General features: G+C 37.3%; 1 protein-coding gene across 6 annotated transcripts in view; it reads left to right on the plus strand.

Moving 5' to 3' along the window:
- The window catches only part of PPP3CC (protein phosphatase 3 catalytic subunit gamma), an 80,752-nt gene extending 62,237 nt beyond the window's left edge, over positions 1 to 18,515 (plus strand). The window contains exons 11-15 of one of the 6 annotated variants that reach the window (XM_044940121.2): positions 8,251 to 8,277; positions 9,167 to 9,248; positions 9,875 to 9,972; positions 16,851 to 16,880; positions 17,921 to 17,973. In XM_044940121.2, coding sequence (XP_044796056.1) covers positions 8,251 to 8,277; positions 9,167 to 9,248; positions 9,875 to 9,972; positions 16,851 to 16,880; positions 17,921 to 17,958 — 275 coding nt within the window. In that variant the 3' untranslated portion in view covers positions 17,959 to 17,973. The other 5 variants (XM_025279180.3, XM_044940122.2, XM_025279182.3 and 2 more) reach the window with 5 other exon arrangements.
- The last annotated feature ends 1,375 nt before the right edge of the window (positions 18,516 to 19,890 follow it).

Here is a 19,890-nt window from a genome sequence, read left to right on the forward strand (position 1 = left end):
ACTATCCTCAATCATTTCAGTCTCTGAAATTTAAATAAGGTAGTCCCCAAGCATCTGGCAAAAGCAAACCTTTTCAGACTAAGATAGCATTATTAGGACCTTAAACTGCTGCAGTTTTTCAAATATAATACATGGCTCACAACCAAAAATAAGTAGATACATGAGAAGACATAACAATACAAACGAAAATGAGCAGAAAGAGTGAGAAATAAAAACAGACCCCTAAGTTCTTCAGATGTTATCAGACCAAGCTTTAAAACAACTATGCTAAAAAATTAAACAATGCTAACTATGTTCAAGAATGTAAAAGACTAAATTAAAAATTTTGGCAGAGAACTGTGAATTATAAAAATGGAATGTAGCAGAGCTGATAAAGCACCAAAAGAAAATTCTAAGAATGAAAAATAAAAAAACTTAACAGATGAATTAATAGAAGACTCAATAAAGCTAAACAGAATAAATGAACTAGAATATAGGTCAGAAGGAACAACCTAGAATACATCACAGAGAGAAAGAATAAAATACTCAGAAAAAGTATGAGAGACGTGGAAGACACAGTGAACAGGTATCAACTGTGTGTTTGGAATCAGTCCTAGAGAAGAGAGAGAGAGGATGGGGCACAACCAGTATTTGAAGAGATAAAGGATAAAAGTTTTTTAACACTGATTAGTTAAGCTGCAGATTTAAGAAGTCCCCAAAACCAAAGCAGAATAAATACAAAGAAAATAATATCTAAGTACATCACAGTAAAAGTGCTTCAGATGAAAGACAAGGAAAAAAATCTTAACTGGACCAGGCTAAAAAAAAAGATTACTTTCGAAAGAGAACAGTTAAACTGACAATATAAATGGAAACAATGGAAGGAGGAAACCATGGACTAACATATTCAAAGCACTGAAAGATGATAATTGGTACACCTAGAATTCTATACCTAGCAGAAATATCCTTTAAAAATGAAGAAATAAGCACTTTTCAGGTATTCCTCCCTGTAAAAGCTATACTGAAAGAAATACCAGGAGACCCACACTAAATGGAATTCTAAAGAATATTACTTGAACAGAAGGGAAATACCAGATGGAAGCTTGGAGAGTCAGGAAGAAATAACGAGAATAGTAGACAATATGTAGGTAAATAAAATGAACATAGACCTTATTAAATAATAATGTTTTAGTGAATTTAAATGAAAATTAAAATATATGACAATAGTAGTTGGCAGTGGGATAGAGTTAAAATGTGTGAGGACTTTATATTATCTGGGGAAGGTGGGGGGAAGTACCTGTTAACATTATATTTTGATAAGTAAGAGATGCATTGTGTAATATGCAGAGTAATTTTCAAGAAGAGAGAGTTTTTTTTTAAGTGTGTAATCTTTAAATTATGGGGAAAGAAATGACTATAATAAAAAAATAGTCTAGATGGCAAGAAAGGAGGGAAGGTACTTATAACACTACGGCAAATAGGGTAAATAAATGATGATAAATATGCCAGCAACTTCATTACATGTAAATAGATGAAAGATAGTCAGGTAAGATTAAACAAAAGAAAAAAACACTATGATGTTTCATAAGAGAGATAAAGCATAAAGACACAGAAAATTTGAAAGTAAAAGAATATATTACTACTTTTATAAAAGAAGTAAAGAAAAGAAAGTAAAAGAATAATATTATATTACTACTAACCAAAGAAAAGCTGTTGTAGATAGATTAATATTACATGAAATAGGGACTTCCCTAGTAGTCCAGTGGCTAAGACTCCGTGCTTCTAGTGCAGGGTGCCTGGGTTTGATCCCTGGCCAGGGAACTCGGTCTCACATGCTACAGTTAAGAGTTCTCATGCTGTAAAAAAGATCATTGATCCCGTGTGCTGCAACTAAGACTCAGCACAGCCAAATAAATAAATAAAAATAAATACTGAAAAATTACATGAAATAAACTCTAAAACAAAAAGATGAAAAATTTTTGTTTATGTGAATTAGTAAAATGGCTTCATAATATATAAAGCAAAGATTAACCAAAGTACAATAAGAAATAGAAATGTCCACAGTGATAGTGAGAGAATTTAACAAATATTTTTCAGGGGTTGGCAGAATAAGCAGACAAACAAAACTAAGAACGTTGTAGAAAATTAGAATGCAAATAATAAACTTGACCTACTGACTCAGTGGAGATGAATTTGAACAAACTCTGGGAGCTAGTGAAGGACAGGGAGGCCTGGTGTGCTGTAGTTCATGGGGTCGCAAAGAGTTGGACACAACTTAGTGACAGAACAACAACACTCGACATAGAAAGAGAAAGCACCTAACATACCGACTATACTTTGTTTTCAAACACACATGAATACTTACAAAACTTGACCTTTACAAGAAATGTTCTGGGTTAGGAGCAAGTTTCATGTGTCAAAGCATTAAAATCACAATGACTATATTCTGACTATATGCAGAAAAGATATGCTGCTGCTAAGTCACTTCAGTTGTGTCCGACTGTGCGACCCCATAGACAGCAGCCCAGTGGGCTCCCCCGTCCCTGGGGTTCTCCAGGCAAGAACACTGGAGCGGGTTGCCATTTCCTTCTCCAATTCATAAAAAGTGAAAGCGAAGTCGCTCAGTCGTGTCCGACTCTTAGTGACCCCATGGACTGCAGCCCACTAGGCTCCTCCATCCACAGGATTTTCCAGACGAGTACTGGAGTGGGGTGCCATTGCCTTCTCCGACAGATATGATATAAACCAATACAAAAAGATAACTAGAATACCACCATATTTTAGGAGATTTTAAAATATACTTAATAATCCAGTGGTCAAATAATAAATCACAATTAAAATTTGAAAATAATTTGAACAGAAAATGAAAAGCAGTGCACATTGAAACTTGAGGGCAGGCAGTGCACCAGACAGGTGTGGGTCTGGCATTGGAACCAGAACTTTAGCAGATGTTCGCTGGGTGACACCAGACGAGAGGAACTGAGTTATACTTGACCTTAAAGCAGCTGGATGATCAGAATTAAGTGAGAGAGATGCCATCAACAAGGAGTTCTCTTTCAGAAATTTTAATCAGGCATCTGGTTTTATGTCTCAAGTTACCTACAAGCAGAGAAGATGAATCATTACCTAGAATGGTTCAATGTGTACAAGGTCCATGTGCTTCTCCCCTCACATATCTGTGGGAGACTGACCAAAAGGGATGTGAAACTGACTAACTTTGTTGAAAAAGCAACTGTTTCTGTGTGATTCCTTCCAAAATGCATGTAAAGTTTTATACACATATGAGCTGCAGTGTATTTTGAAGGCAATTTACATGAACAAATTAAATTATAAATTTAGTTGACCTTTATATCACATTTTGTAAAATGAGTGCTTAAATACAGAATGATTTAAATTGAACAAAAATAAACAATAATGCTTGACAGATGCATCTAACATCATACTTAGAGGAAAACTTATAGCCTCAAATGCATATGTTGGAAAAGAAGAAAGGTGAAAAATCAAAATCTGTCTCAAGAAGTTAAGAGAAAAAGGGGATAGCGCATTAAACCTAAAGGGAGCAGGTGGAATGAAATAAAGAAGTTAAGAAAAGCATAAGAAAACAAAATGAAATACAGTATAGGGAATTTCCTGATGGTCCAGTGGTTAGAACTCTGTGCTTTCACTGCTGAGGGCCTGGGTTCAATCCCTGGTCGGGAAAGTAAGATGCCACAAGCTATGCAGTGCACCCCTCAAAAACTAACTAAATAAATAAAATATAGGATAGAGGAGCAGTAAAACCAGAATGTACTCATTTCATTCAAATTGACAAATCCCTGGTAAAAAAGACAAACATAACTGATGACAGAACTGAAGAAGAAGACAACATTCATTACCAATCCTATAGACATTAAGAAAACAACAAGAATAAGTTTATACCAGTAAAATTTAAAACTTAGACAAAATAGATGTCTAGAAAAATGTAACTTACTCAAATAACATGTTTGAAGATTTAGCATTCAAAATTCATTCAGGGTATACTAATGTAAGATATTAGTGATAGTGGAAACTAGGAGAGGATATATGAAAATTATCTATGCTATCTTAACATTTCTATACATCTAAAACTATTGAAAAGTAAAAAATACATATATGAAAAAATCAATCAACAGGGACTTCTCTGGCAGTTGAGTGGTTAAGACTCCATGCTCACAATGCGGGAAGCACAAGTTTGATCCCTGGTTGGAAAACTAAGATCCTGAATGCTGCAGGCATGGCCAAAAAAAATTTTTTTAATCAATCAATTAATGTAATTCACTGCATTAAGGGAAAAAATGGAGAAAAATCATTACCTCTCCAGGTGTAGAAATGGCATTGGATAAGATTCATCCTTCATTTACAATAGATCTCTTAAACTAGGTTTAGAAAGGAGTTTTTTAATCTGACAAATGTATCTGTGAAAACCTATAACAAATATCATATGTGAAATATTGAAAGCTTTCCTTAGTGGTTGGGAATAGACAAGGATGCCAGCTATCAAAACCTCTTTATAATATCTTATTAGAAGTCATAGCCAGTACACTAAGGCAATAGAAAGAAATACAAGGTATAAAGATTGAGGAGGAAGAAACAAAATGATCGTTATTTATAGATCGTGATTTATAGATTTATAGATTGTTATTTATATGATTGTATATAGAGGCAATTTAAAAGTTTATAGATTATTTATTAGAATCAATAAACATGTAGTAGAGCTGCTGGATACAAAGTCAGGAAGCAAAAATCACTGTATTTCTATTTGCCAGCAAGAAACAAAATGAACTTTTTAAAAAGATACCATTGACAATATCATTCCTAGCAATAAATCTAACAAATGATGTGTAATACCTCTAAGCAACAAACTAAACCATTATTAGAGAAATTAAAGGACATCTAAATAAATAGAAAGAAATACCATCTCCATAGATTATTGGAAGACTCAATGTTATAAAGGTATGTTATTCTCAGATTGATCTGCAGATTCAATACAAAGTCAAATATTAACAATTTGACCCTAAAATTTATATGGAACTTCTAAGGGTAGTTTCTGAAATTCATACGGAAATATCTAAATCAAAGAAGAAAGTAACTGGAATTATTAGCTCAAGGACAGAGGAGCAGTGAAACAAAACAGAGAATCCAGAAACAGATCCATGTATATACAGACACTTGATTTACACTAGAGGTATCTCTGTAGAGTAATAGGAAAACGATGGTATTGGTATGGTTTGAGAAAAAAATTAAACCTAACTAACCTCTATTGTATTCTAAACCCAAGAATAAATTCCCAGATGGACTAACACATTCAAATATGATAGGCAAAACAATAAACTTCTAATATGTATTACATAGAATGCATTCATGACCTTGAAGTAGAGGAAAATTTCTTAAACAATACTCAAAAAACACTAGCAATATAGGAAATTATTGGACTGCATTAAAAATTAGAACTTGTGTTTATCAGAAGACTAAGTGTGTAAACCGGAGAAGGCAATGGCACCCCACTCCAGTACTCTTGCCTGGAAAATCCCATGGATGGAGGAGCCTGGTAGGCTGCAGTCCATGAGGTCACTAAGAGTCGGACACAACTGAGCGACTTCACATTCACTTTTCACTTTCCTGCATTGGAGAAGGAAATGGCAACCCACTCCAGTGTTCTTGCCTGGAGAATCCCAGGGATGGGGAAGCCTGGTAGGCTCCCATCTATGGGGTCGCACAGAGTCGGACACGACTGAAGCGACTTAGCAGCAGCAGCAGCAAGTGTGTAAAGACAGCTACAGGGACTTCCCTGGTGGTCCAGTGGCTCTAGGACTCTGCACTCCCAGTGCCTGGGGGCCCAGCTTCTGTCCCTGGTCAGGGAACTTGATCCCATATGCTGCAACTAAGGAGTTCACATGCCACAAATAAGGATCCCACATACTTCAGTGAAGATAGAAAGCACAAATAAGACCTTTGGAGCAGCCAGATAAATAAATGTTTAAAAAAAAAAAGACAAGCTACAGAATGGGGGAGGGTATTTGCTACACAACCAACAAACAGTTCACTTGCAGAGTATATAAAAAACTACAGATCAATGAGCTGAGACTTGAATGAGCACTTCATAATAGAGGATATCCAAATGGCCAATAAAAATAGGAAAAGCTGTTCAGCCACAGTAGTCATTTTGAAAGTGCAGATTAAAACCACAATGGGTGATTCTGCATACCTACCAAAGTTGCTAAAGTTAAACATGAATAACACCAAATGTTGACCAGAACATATAGCAACAGGAATGCTCATATACTAAGTATAAATTGGTACATCCACTTTAGTAGATAATGCCAAACCATTATCCAGAGTTGAACATATGCATACCTTATATCTGAGCAGTCTAACTCTAGGAGTGTACTTAGCAGAAATATGTGCAGCTGAGAGAAATACACCAGAATATTCATAGCAGCCGAATTAGCCAAAAATTGGAATCAACCCAAATGACCACTGACAGTGAAAAGGATAAATAGATTGTGACATATTCTTATAGTGGAATTGTATACAATAATGACAGTGAACTACAGGAACAGAGGAAACATGGATGAATCTTAAAAACATAATGTTGAACAAGAGAAGCCAGACACAAAAATGCATTATTTGATTGTTCCAACGACATACATTAAAAATAAAATTAAAACTAGTGCTTGTGAATACATGCTTAAATGGTAAAACTATAAAGAAAGAGCAAGAAAGTGATTCCAATAGAAGTCAAGAGAACAGTTTTCTTTGGGAAGAGGGGGACTCTTAATTATTAGGAGGGGCCCAAGTAGGGGTAAATCTGTGGTGCTGACAAGGCTCTATTTATTGTCCTGGCTGGTTATTTGGCCATTTGTGTTTTAGTAAAAAGCACTGAGTCTGTCTTTGTTTTGTGTACTTTTCTATATGTTTATCGTACTTCACAATAGAGTTTTTTTTTACCAAAGTTATAAGCCTACAAAAATGTAGAGATTTTTGTAGGAATTTTGGAAGCCAGGAAACAAACGAATTAGTATTACTAACTTGGCTGATTCAAGAAAGCTGAAGCCTGGCTTAGTAATGGAGAATGCTGAGTTCAGCACAGAATCCTCAAAAAGCAGAGGAATTGCTAGACTGTACCAGTTGCTAGAACTGGGGCCTATTGAGAAGAGAGAGATGGCCCCTAGCTAAAATAAGTAGAGCAGGTAAGAGATAATTGAAAGGCAGTTAAAGCCCTAGCTGTCTTTTCTCCCAAGACCAGAGGCTAATATCCAAAAAAGTAAACCAAAGAATTTCTGGACAGGGATACAGTTGAGGGCATCGATAACTTTGCCAAAAATGGGTAAATTAAGTGATCGCACGCATTCTCAGTGGGCTTCCTTGGTGGTTCAAAGAATCTGCCTGCAATGCAGGAGAGCCGGATTCAATCTCTGGGTCAGAAAGATTCCCCTGGAGAGGGAAATAGCTATATCCACTCCAGTATTCTTGCCTGGGATATCCCATGGACAGAGGCACCTGGCGGGCCACAGTCCATTGGGTCACCAAGACTCGGACATAGCTGAACAGCTAACACACACACAGGCACATGTGCCCTCGTTTTCAGTACTGATACAGAAAATTCCCTAAAAAAAGACGCACCCCGATCACTGTGTACAGAAAGCTGCAAGACAGCAGTCAACCACCAACCAGTTCAGAAAGCTTTCCAGTCCGTCATTCTTAACGATGAGCAAACACCAAGGATTATGGGACTTCTCTGTAGAGTCTCTGAGACAACAGCAAAAAACAGCCTAAATGGATGAACTTGAGATTCTAAAGATATAAAATTTAAACATGGAAAAACTATACTATCTCCAGAAGGAGGTGAGAAGATAATTGTGTCCATCATACAAAAACATGATGCTCCATTTAGAGATGCACCTGCTGTTCATTCTGTCCTTTGTTCATTGTTTTCAGCATTATTTGTTACACAAATAATATCTTTTTTCCTTGTCTGATTTTATCTTCATGATCTGTGGGGATAGAATATGTTGGAAAATAAGAGATGTGAATTCATTTAAAACTTTGAAGACTCCATGCAAAAAGTCTGTAATTTAATATTCTATCATGATACCAAGGATGTCTCTTCTGAGCTGATAAAGATAATAGCCTGCTTCTCTCATTGCATTTCACTTTGATTTTTTTTTTCTCTCTCTTCCATGCAAACTTAAATTTCTCTTCCCATATTTCTATTTCCATCTCCTTGTTTCTTGGTGTCTCTTCTCCCTGAAGATCACTACATTTCAAGCTTTCAGAAAGGTATCTGAACAGAATGTGCTACGAGCTTAATACTCGCTGTCTGTCTCATCACAGTCTATTAATTAGACTTTTTTAGTTATAGTTGAATAATTTCAGACAGGCCCTCCATCCTCCCTTTCTGTTTTAATGTTTACGTTTTCTCTGGCCCCTGCTGTGTGATCCTGCAGGATTTTGAGAGCTGGGTGGGTGAGGAAGGAGAGGCCACGTTTCTTAGTTTCTGACTTTTGAATGCAGCCACCTGATGCATGCCTGGACATTGACTTCTGGTGTGTGAGCTGTTTCCTAAATCTGGTATGAGAAAAGGCCACAAAGTCTTCTGTTAACTTTTTTGATGTTTTATTAAATACCTTACCCGTCATCCTCATTTGTACTGCACAGCTGTCTGTGGTTGGAAATAACTCACCAGTGTGTGAGTGAGGATGACAGGATGAAAGCAGCTCCTGCTCAGTTCAGGAGAGCCAGCTATGTGCTGTGTTTCCATGTAGAAGACAACTGCTTAAGTCATCCCTTGCCATTTGGCCGACCAAGCCCTGCATCGTAAGGTGGCCCACAGCATTCTCAAGAGAGATTTTTGCTGTAGTAGCAACTGCCTTTGTTTGTATGTATTTCCTTCTTCACTGTGTTCTACCTTTCAGAAGCACCAGTAAGTTCCTACCTTCATAAATCCGCTCACTCTGTCCTTTTTGTGACCCCTCCATTTTTTTACTTCATCTTTATTTTTTTCTCCTGCTCCTTAAAACTTCCTGGGTTTTTTGTTTGTTTAGACAAACTTTGGCCTTGATTTCTTTGTTTAAAACCATTTCTTTAACTTAGAAAGGCACTTCATCCTGCATTTTTTTAAACCTGTTAGCGTATTCCTTTAACTCACATATTGTTTGTATTCTCTAAGGAGGCACTACAGTTCGCAAGGAGATCATCAAGAATAAAATCAGAGCTATTGGGAAGATGGCACGGGTCTTTTCAATTCTTCGGTAAGGAAAAGCCTTGTCATTATGGTGTGCAATAAAAATGTTTTGAGAGTGATTTAGAAGTTGATTTCAGATCGGTAGTTTTAGAATTGGAGTGTGGTATCAAAACTGTGGGTCTTTGGGTTGAATGCAGATTGAATCAGTCCTACATGTTAAAGTGACTAGAAATAATTCTGGCAAACATTTATTTGGTGTGAGCTTAGATACAGTGCAGTGAATGTTAGTGATTTAATGTGGATTCTGGAGCTCAGTGGCCTCTGTTCACATCCTGGCCCTATATCTTCTCAGCCATGTGATCTTGTGCCTCATTTTCTTGGCCTGTAAAAGATAATAGCAGGATCTGCCTTTTAAGGTTATTTGGAGGATTAAATAGGGTAATATATGGAAAACATTAGATCAGCACCTGACTATTAAGTGGCTCTAATTGAAAAGCAGGGCCTGGCTAATTGCTTAAAGTTGGAATGTTTACAGAAAACATCCCTTTTGGGGGTCAGGGAAGAAGCAGAAGAAGGAGTACCTGTCCTCCATCTTTGTGCATCTTTTCTTGTCTTCTTTCAAGTATCTTTGTAGATACTGAGTGGTAGACACCCTGCCTGGCATTAACCTGGGGCTTTGATCTTCTTTTGCAGGGAAGAGAGTGAGAGCGTGCTAACTCTCAAGGGCCTGACTCCTACAGGGACACTGCCTTTGGGTGTCCTCTCAGGAGGAAAGCAGACTATTGAGACAGGTGAGTATGAGCAATACTTCTTTCATGGAATGTGTGCTCTTGTTATCCAGCATTCAGTGTCAAATTGGAAATTAAGGCTTCTTTCAAATTAATGGCACTGAAGCAATTGAATATCCATCTCTGGAGGGGAGAAAATGGATTGCTTCTTCTCACCATATGTAAAAACTAAATCAAAATGAATTATAATTTAAGTGTAAAAGATAAAAAAAATAAACTTCCCAGAAAAAAACATGCAAAGTAAGCACTGAGGAAGATAAAATTTTAAATATGACACAAAAAGCACTAAAATTAAAAGAAAAAAAAATTAATGAGTTTCATTAAGATTAAGAATGTCTATTCACAGAAATTCATGACTAAAAAAGGGAAAAGACAAACTGTAAACTGGGATATTTTTGTAGTACATATGTCTAACAAAGAACTTACATTCAGAGTCTATAAAGAACTGCAACTCCATAAGAAAAATACAAACAGCTAATTTTTTTTAATGATCAAAAAATTTTAACAGTACTTCACAAAAGAGAGTATCAAAATGGCCAAAAAGCATATGAAAATTTGATGCTTAAAAATGGATATAAAACCATGGTGAGATACCACTACACATCCTCTAGAATGGCTAAAATTTAAAAGTGTGACAGTCTCAAGTGTTGGTGAGTTTGTGGAGAACAAGATATATTGCCAGTGCATTTGCAGATTGGTTCAACCACTTCAGAAAATTGCTGGGCAGTAAATCAAAACATGTGTCTACCCTATAACCAGGCAATAAAAATAACATTATGAATCTATGCAAAAACATTATGAATACATGCAAAAAATAGTCCACTTAATATTTATACAGTGGAGTATTACTCAGCAATAAAGGTAACATCATGAATATATACAAAAAATAGCACTATGAATATATGGTTGAATCTCATAGATACCATGTTTAACTAAATACACTAGATACAAAAGAGCACAGACTATTTGATTTGTATGATGTTCAGGAGCAGGCAGATGAACACTTCTGGGTGGGACCAAAGTGAGGGTTGGGGCAGGGACTGGCAGCTCTGGCCACAGCCACGGTGTGCACAGCCTCATGATGCTTTCATCGTGAGGAACGTGTTCCTGGGGCTTCGTCAGCTTCCTGGAGCCCTGGTTCATCCCTGAGGGTCCCAACTAGGGAGTTATCATCCCCTTGTTGGTGACCGGGTCACTTAGCTGTTGTCTTTAGTCATGAAGAGATATAAAATCACCTCAGTACCCTGACCACCTTCCTTGATGCGCCTACTTTGGCCATCCACTGCCTTAAATATTCACAGCACATTGGAACGTCTTACTCTACAATGCAGTACTATTTTCCCTGTCACCTTTTTTCACCTTTTGATGAATTGTATACCTACCTAATGTAAACTGTACAAACTCCATAAAAATGTTTGTGTACTCTGCTGAGATAGAAAGACACTGATGCTGGGAAAGATTGAAGGCAGGAGGAGAAGGGGATGACAGAGGATGAGATGGTTGGATGGCATCACTGACCCAATGGACATGAGTTTGAGCAAGCTCCAGGAGTTGGTGATGGACAGGGAAGCCTGGAGTGCTCCAGTCCATGGGGTCGCAAAGAGTCGGACACAACTGAGTGAACTGAACTGAACTGAGACAGAAAGTGCTGTTCTTGGGGGGACTAGGGGAAGAGCCTAAAAATATTAAATAATGAAAGAAAAAAAAGGAAGTGCTGTTCTAGAAAAAAATACAATTAAAAAATAATAAAATGAAAAAATAAAAAGTACTGTTTTTCTAAGAAAAATACATGACTGTCTCTGTGAAACCTGTGGATCTGAAGGCTGCTTCTGCCTACTCACTACATGAGCATCAGCGAAAGCTTTAAGAACTGTTACAGGATGGTGGGGCCGCCAATAGAAGAACATACTCAGAAGGAAGATCTGTCCCACCAGAATTATGCCTAAATATATTTTCAGGATGAATTTACTTCTGCTCTCTTCTGGAATAAATTATTTTTCTGCTTTAAAAACAACAACAACTGGCAGACTCATAAGTAGTAAAAGAAGTCAAAATGGCTCCTCTGGTGGGAGAATATGGACCCAGAAAGGGCACAGGGGACCTTTGGAGTAGGAGTCATGTTCTTTATCACTATTGGGGTGATAGTTACACAAGTGTGTGCATATATATAAAGATGTATTAAGCAGTGCACTTCATATCTGTGCATAGCATGTGCCTCACTTGTGTGCATTTTATATCTTAATTTGATGGGGAGTGGAGGTTAAAGTTCCTCAGTCAGAGAAGGAGTTTGCCTCTTTGCCTGCAAACCATATCCTGCAAGATATGGTTTCCTCTTCAACCATAATGTCAGTTCTGAAAATCATATGGGTGCTGACTTCCTAAGGAGAGGGCCTGATAGAACCCAGGAATGAAAAGATTGATGTTTGTCAGTATAAACAGATCTGGTCAAGCAGGGGGAAGAGACATGAGATCAGATCACTAGATGACTAAATTCTAGGCTTGAAAACTGGAGTTGAAGCATTAACAACTTAGAGTTCACTGCTTTTTTGCCCTTTTTTTTTTTTTAATTGTTTCTACTTCAGTTTTTCTTTTTTCCTCTTCTCCTATAGGAATACCTCTTATATGAATTCTTTGTGTTTTGTGAATATTCCAAGGCTATTGATTCTTAGGAACAGCCTTGTTTCCCCATACTTTTTATAGGATTGGTTTCCTCTTTTCTCTTTCAAATAAAATACTGAAATATTAGTTTATTTATGAGGAAGAATGAATATTTCCTCTTTAGAAGTATATAATTAATTTTCTTAGCTTCTGTAGTTTCATAGGAAGAATATTGTTTCCAATTGAATTTTTCCTGTCAAATGCACAGTTTCTTGTAAGCAAAATACTTTTCCATCATTACTTCATTGTTAGCCATGTGAGATATTCTGAGAGCAACTCTGACAAGGCATTTTAGAGTTAATAGGAAGTAACATGGGTAAAGAAAAAAAGGAACATCCTATACATCCTTGCTTGAAATGATTCAAAAATTTGCTGATCTACAAAGTTGTTTTAATCCAAGCCAAATTTTTCTAGATCTTGATTTGAAAAAGTAAATCGGCAAATCTGGGATAAGTAGCAGAATTTTATAGATGTGTTGTTTGGAGATTTGTTTATAACCCTTAGTCTACCTTTTGTTCTCAGTCCCCAATATATGCAGTTTCTCTTCGTTCCTGACTTGAATATGAATGTTTTAATCAATATAAGATTGTTATTGATACAACCCACTCCAGTATTCTTGCCTGGAGAATCCCAGGGACAGAGGAGCCTGGTGGGCTGCCATGTATGGGGTACCACAGAGTAAGCGACTTAGCAGCTGCATTGATATTTGAAAATTGATAGAAAGCTCAGGAATGTGTCAGAACATAACTAAAGTTGCAGCAGACTTTTTAGAGCCTCTTATTCTATCATTGATTTGCAAGAACTGAGTTAATTTTGTCATTTTTCCATCAGAATCTCAGTTCCACAGGTTCAGTGACAAATGAGCATTAGCTGAAAAGACCTTTTATTGTTCATAGAACTTTACTTGGACAGCCTTCAATGAACAAGGTCCCAACCCATATGACCTTATAGCCTACATTCATTTATACTCCACCTTATTCCAAGGGGGATTTGAGTAAGTTACAGTATACATCCAACATGGTGAAGGGAAATAAATATGCTGAGAAATTGGAGCACAAAGGAAAACAAACCAGTGAAATCCAATAATCACACATGTAATTCCAGGCTTCCAAGTAGCCAAAATAAAGAGGAAAGACCATAAGATTAAAAAAAGGAAAAGAAAAACAGGTCAGTTATAAATGGCACTCCACTGAAAGTTTTAAAGTTTTGTACTACAAATGGAACCATCAAGAAAGTGAAAAGACAGCCCACAGCATGGATGAAAATACTGAGTTGAACAAAAAGTTCCTTTGGGTGTTTTCATAACATCTTGCAGAAAAACCCAAAGGAACTTTTTGGTCAACCCCATCTTTACAAAGCATATATCTGATAGGAGACTAGTATCTAGAAACTGTAAAGAACTCTTGTAACTGAATAACAATAAGACAAATTACCCAATTAAAAATGGGTAAAAATGAATAGACATTTTTCCAAAGAAGGGATACAGATGACCAATAAGCATGTAAAAAGGTATTCCACATCATTAGACATTAACCACAATGAGACACCACTTTAATTAAAGACCTACTGGATAGTTGTGATCAAAAAGACAGACAATAACAAGTGTTGGTGAGAATGGAGAGGAATTATGATTCTCATACACTGTTGGTAGGGATGTAAAATGGAGCAGCTCTTTGAAAACCAATCAGGCAATTTCTTTGATGATTGAACATACAGTTAATCATATGACCCAGAAGTTCTGTTCCTAGTTACATACCCAGAGAAATGAAGATATGGCCACACAAAAACTTGTACACAAATGTTCATAGCAGCATGCTTTGTAATAGCCAATAAACAGAAACAACACAAATGTCTATCACCTAATGAATAGACAAACAAAATGTGGTATATCCATACAATGAACTATACTATTCAGCCATAAAAAGGATGAAATACTGATACAATCCTCAGCATGAATGAACCTTGAAAACATTTTGCTGTGTGAAAGAAGCCAATCACTAACACCACATAGTATGTGATTTCATTTATGCAAAATGTCTAGAACAGCCAAATCTGTAGAGACGGAAAGTAGATAAGTGGTTGATTGTAAGGTTAGGTGAAGGAATGAGGGAGGGAGATCGTTTTTTGGAGGGGGGGGGCGGGGGGAGAGTGATGAAAATGTTCTAACCATAGATTGTGGTAATGGTTGCACAACTCTAAATATATGAAAATCATTGAACTGTATACTTTAAACAAGTGAATTTTATGGTATATGAATTATATTTCAGCAAAGAAATCTCATTCAATAAAAAAAGTATTTCAGTACGGGGGGGAAAAAAACAGTTTCAGTTTTATATGACTCTTACTTATAAAGAATATCCCTCATGCAGGCTAATATCTTAATACCTAATGCAAAAAGCAATTCTAGGAGGACCCAAAATAATGCGATATTAGTACACATTTTACCGCAAACATAGCTTTTAAAGTCTAATTAAACCAACACTGTATACAATTTTAGGTAAAGCTTTGTTCTCTCACTTCCTAACAGTTGCTGTTATAGTATGCTGTCTGAAGGCACTGTCCTTTCCTTCTGAGAGTTTGTTCTCTGTGAGGTGATTTGGGAGGATGTGACATTGCTTTAACACATGCCAATATATGGTTGACAAATGTAAACACTCACTTGATAAGTTGATTCCAAGTTGCCATTTTTCACATTTCTTTCAGAAGTTAATTTTCACTTCTTCCAGTTTTTCCTCTATGATTGATTATACAAAGCTTTGGGAACAGCAAACTGTTACTGTTCATTATTCTTCCCTGCCTTCTTTTAAAAAATTAGTTTTGGGGGAGCTGACAGGATTTTCCTAATAAGATGTTTTCTCACTACAACCTGTAACATTTTCATACGCAGTAAGTCCCCTACATAAGAATAAGTTTCATTCCAAGAGCATGTTCATATGTCCAGTTTGTTTGTAAGTTCAACAGAGGTAGCCTAGGTACCCAACTAATTTCACATAATACATAAAAAACAAACACAGAAACAAAGGAAACATTTTTCATCTCAGTACAGTACCTTGAAAAGTACAGTAAACAGCTGGCATATAGGGGCTGGCATGGAGTGAACAGGCAAGAAGAGTTACTGACTGGAGGAGGTGAGAGATGGTAGAACTGAAGGATGGTCATCAATCAATGGAAGACAAGCTGCAATTTCACTAAACTAACTTACATGACTGAACGTGAGAACACATGTTCTTCAACTTGAAGAACTTGAACCTTCTTCAACCTGAAGGCTTATATGTAGGGGACTTACTGTAGTACTGCTTTTATTGTCTTAAAAAACAAATGCAGGAAAGTTTACCTGTTAGTACTAATTTTTAAATAGCTTCCTTTTCCATCACTAAAGAAGAGGGCCTTGTTAGTAACTGGCCTGCTCTCTCACATGGAGAATGGAAGCCATGTCAGTTGGATATGTCAGCCTCTGCTGTTTCTCTAATTCCAGATGGTACATGAATCTGTATTTGAAATTGGATAGCTTTATGCCTTTCCCAGCTTAGTAATTCACCCCTTGGAAAAGAAATAACCTCTCACTTATATTCCATTTTTTTCTTTCCTTCCAAATGCCAGTCTGTTATTCAAAAGCCACTCTTTTAAAAATATATATATATTATTTATTTTAACTGGAGGATAGTTCCTGTGGCAAAAGCCACTCTTTTTTATTAAGTAATTTTAAAGGACAGCTAGACCTTATACAAGTGGCTTGAAATCATTCATAGTTTTAAATAACTTTTTTTAATAGGATGCAGCAGCAGCTCATTTAGTACCATCTGAACTATCACAAACTAAAGAACGGTTGAAATATCAGGTGATTTGACTGGACATGTCATTATTTTGATACATGAATTTCAAGGCATAAATTAGCAGCTGGCTATTTAAAATGAGGAAAGCAGCATTTCGTTTCTCCGAGTCAGCTTGACTGTCTTAGCCATGGATGCCATTAGCTAAAATGTTCTCGTGCCACTTGCAGTGTGAAGAACCTTAGTAACTCTCCCCACCTCGTGTTCCCCCAGCCCCACCCCTAGTTTAGTTTTTCGCAATAAGCCTCTCGCTTCTCTGACTAGTTCACTGTTACTACGGATGGGAATAGGCTCGAAGGTCGGGCCCGGGATGTCTGCTGGCAGCCGTGCTGTTGGTTTACTCACTCTTTCTCTGTCTTCCTTTTTGCATGCCACTGCTCCTGCCTCTTACAGCCACAGTAGAAGCGGTAGAGGCCCGGGAAGGTATGGCCGTGTTCCTACGATAGATGTGATCATGTGTCTGTCTGTTAGTTCTTAAAAAAGCTCTGTCAATGTTAGACATCTTTTATTGTTGCATCACCAGAACTGTTAACACTGAGAAAAGGAAAAGATAACTCTAGCTATGCTCACAAAGTATTTCCTTTGTGTCCTTCATTTGTGTAATATTAACTCAAATGACCCTCTCCACAGCCAAAGTCCTTTCTGGGCTCTCTCAGTTTTAATGCAGTGGCTGAAGTTTAAGCCATCAGTCATGGGGTGTTCAGATGGTGCATGCTGATAGCCCCTCCATAGCTATGAGGTATCCATTTAATTATTGTAAATTCAAACCATCAACCTCTTTATCTAATGATTCTGAAGCATATCAAAAGTGGAGGCAAGAGCAGATAGGAATGCAGTCTGATTTGTTGCTGAGGTTGCCCTCAGTCAGCCAAGCTAAATTATACAAATTTTAAGTAACAAATTATCTATGAATCTGAGGCTGAAAAGCATCACAATTGATAAACTTATGTTATAAATTTAATAGTTCTGTTAGATAAGGTGGTTCACACTGGGAATGCCTTTCCTTGGTGATACAGAAGTGCAGACAGAAAGAAAATACCTAGAAACTATTTTTTTAGATGGCTTTTAACTTATGTTCAGCTCCTGGTTTTGCAAGATTAAAAAAAAAAAAGCTATCCTAAACAAATGGATTAGCTCTTTTGTTACTTTTTTGTGTGGTCAGTGTGATGTTTGTGTTAGAGTAATAGTCTGCTTAACTTGTTCTCTTATTCTAGGGTTGCCTTCTTTCCTCTCTCTGAGCACGTTTCTGGCCCAAAAGAGACTCTTTGAAAGATATTGGGGGCTTTTTGTCAGGTCCACTTCTGCTGTGATGCACTGAACTATGAAAATTACTTTCACAGTTTCAGTGGCCCTTTGGGCCTTAAGGAAACAATAGCTTCAGACCAGGCTAATTGAAATCAAATATTGTTCATTGCCTTCACCAGATATGTGCTCCACGATCACCCTTCTATATTTTCCTCTAGGAGGTTGCTGTATGCTAAGAAACTTAAAAGATACCTAATGGAGCTCCTCCCTTTCCTGTTTTCCTGTAGCCATCAGAGGGTTTTCGCTTCAGCACAGGATCCGAAGTTTTGAAGAAGCCCGAGGTCTCGACCGGATTAATGAGCGGATGCCACCCCGCAAAGATAGCCAGTACTTTGATGGGCCGGTGAAACTGGTCCAAGCCAACGCTGCACACAGGAGCGACAAGGGAAGACGAGCCAGTAATGACTCAGAGCCCTGCGGTGGCACTGGTGGATCCAAGACTTAACAGTCCATGTTATTTATTTATTATCGGAAAGCTAAACACAAACAACTTAAACAACTTAAACCTGGAGGTGCATTCAAAATACACTCTGCATTTACTCTGTAAGAAACGTGACCCTTTTATAAATTCTTTTAATTTATGTTTAATATATATGTAAAATGCATCTGTTTCTTTTTTCCTTTTTTTTCCCCCCCTCTAATTTTTAGGAACTGATCTGATTGTCTGACACATAGTGAAGTCGTGTGTTATAAAGGGGACTGTCCCCAAATAAAAGGGCCTTGGAAACCGCTTCCCTGGCTTTCTGACTTGAACTAGTCAGCCTTTTCTCTTGTTTTTGGAGGTAGTATTGTTCATTTCAGGCTAATCATTTTGCAAACACAAAAAGGTGTTTTCTTTTTCCTTTTCTACAGGGTACCACTGAAAAATATCTCTTAGATTTCAGTGGCTAAAACTTCTCTTCTTATGGAAAACTTGATTATAGTAGAACTCCTCAGTGAATAACCCAAACCCAGTGATTTTAAGGGCCAAGGGAAATGCTTTCCATAATAACCTACTCTCTTCTGGACTCTCAGTTACTCTTAATGTATCCTGGTATGGCAAAATAAAAAATAATGAGGGATTTTTTTGTAGAATGACTTAAAATTTATTCATCTAACCTTGAGCATGATTGGTTTAAACTTCCCTTAGAACTTTGGAGATTTCTTAACTGTTGCCAGATTCTTTTGCTTTTATTTTTGAATCCTAGGTAATTTACCTCATCTGCAAAGGAAGTGACATTGCTAAATATTTTATAAATGCCCTCTGTAGAACCTTCGACAGTTATGCCCTTCCGTGTTACTGCATCAGCTCTCACATCTCTTCTCTCTGTCTTCCATCTGTTTTTCTGTGTCGACATTTTTGAAACCAACTGGGGCCCCTGGAGGAAAGCATGGCAACCCACTCCAGTATTCTTGCCTAGAGAACCCCATGGGCAGAGGAGCCTGGTGGGCTACAGTCCATAGGGTTGCAAAGAGTCGGACGCGACTGAAGTGACTTAGCACGTGCACACAGGGTCGTGGAAACTGACTAGGTTAAAACGGTCCCCTTGTGAACTGCAAGTCTTGCTACAGGGCATTCCTGTCTATCAAATACTGGGACGTTCCTCCATTTTTTTAGCACTCATTAGGTTGCAATTGTGTATTAGTCTCTGTCACATATTTTAGAATATAAAAACAAGTGTTCAGATATAGTGTTTGAATAATCTTCCCTTAGTTTTTCAGGTCACAACCAACTAGTGAAGAACATTTCAGGGATCCTTAGGCTCCCATTTTTGGTTTAGCCTGGTGACAGGTGCCATGTCATAATAACTCATCAGTCAGCCTTGAAACATGTATCCCAGGAAGTAGTACTTTATATTCGGAGCTTGGAGGACACCAGAAAACATTTTTCAAAAAAATACAACTTCAGGGAATTCTCTGGTTGCCCAGTAGTTACAAATCCCCCACATGTTCACTGCTGAGGGCCTGAGGTTCAGTCCTGGTCAGGAAACTAAACTCCCTCAAGCCACATGGTGTGGCTCAAAAAAGAAACAACAGCAAAAAAAACAAACAAACATAATTTCATAAGGAGAATGAGGATTAAGCCCATCTATTTCTGTTTTCCTATACCTTGCTAACAGTTCCCGATTTGTTTATGACAGAAATCAAA

Source organism: Bubalus bubalis, chromosome 3 (assembly GCF_019923935.1).
Source record: "Bubalus bubalis isolate 160015118507 breed Murrah chromosome 3, NDDB_SH_1, whole genome shotgun sequence".
Lineage (NCBI taxonomy): Eukaryota > Metazoa > Chordata > Mammalia > Artiodactyla > Bovidae > Bubalus > Bubalus bubalis.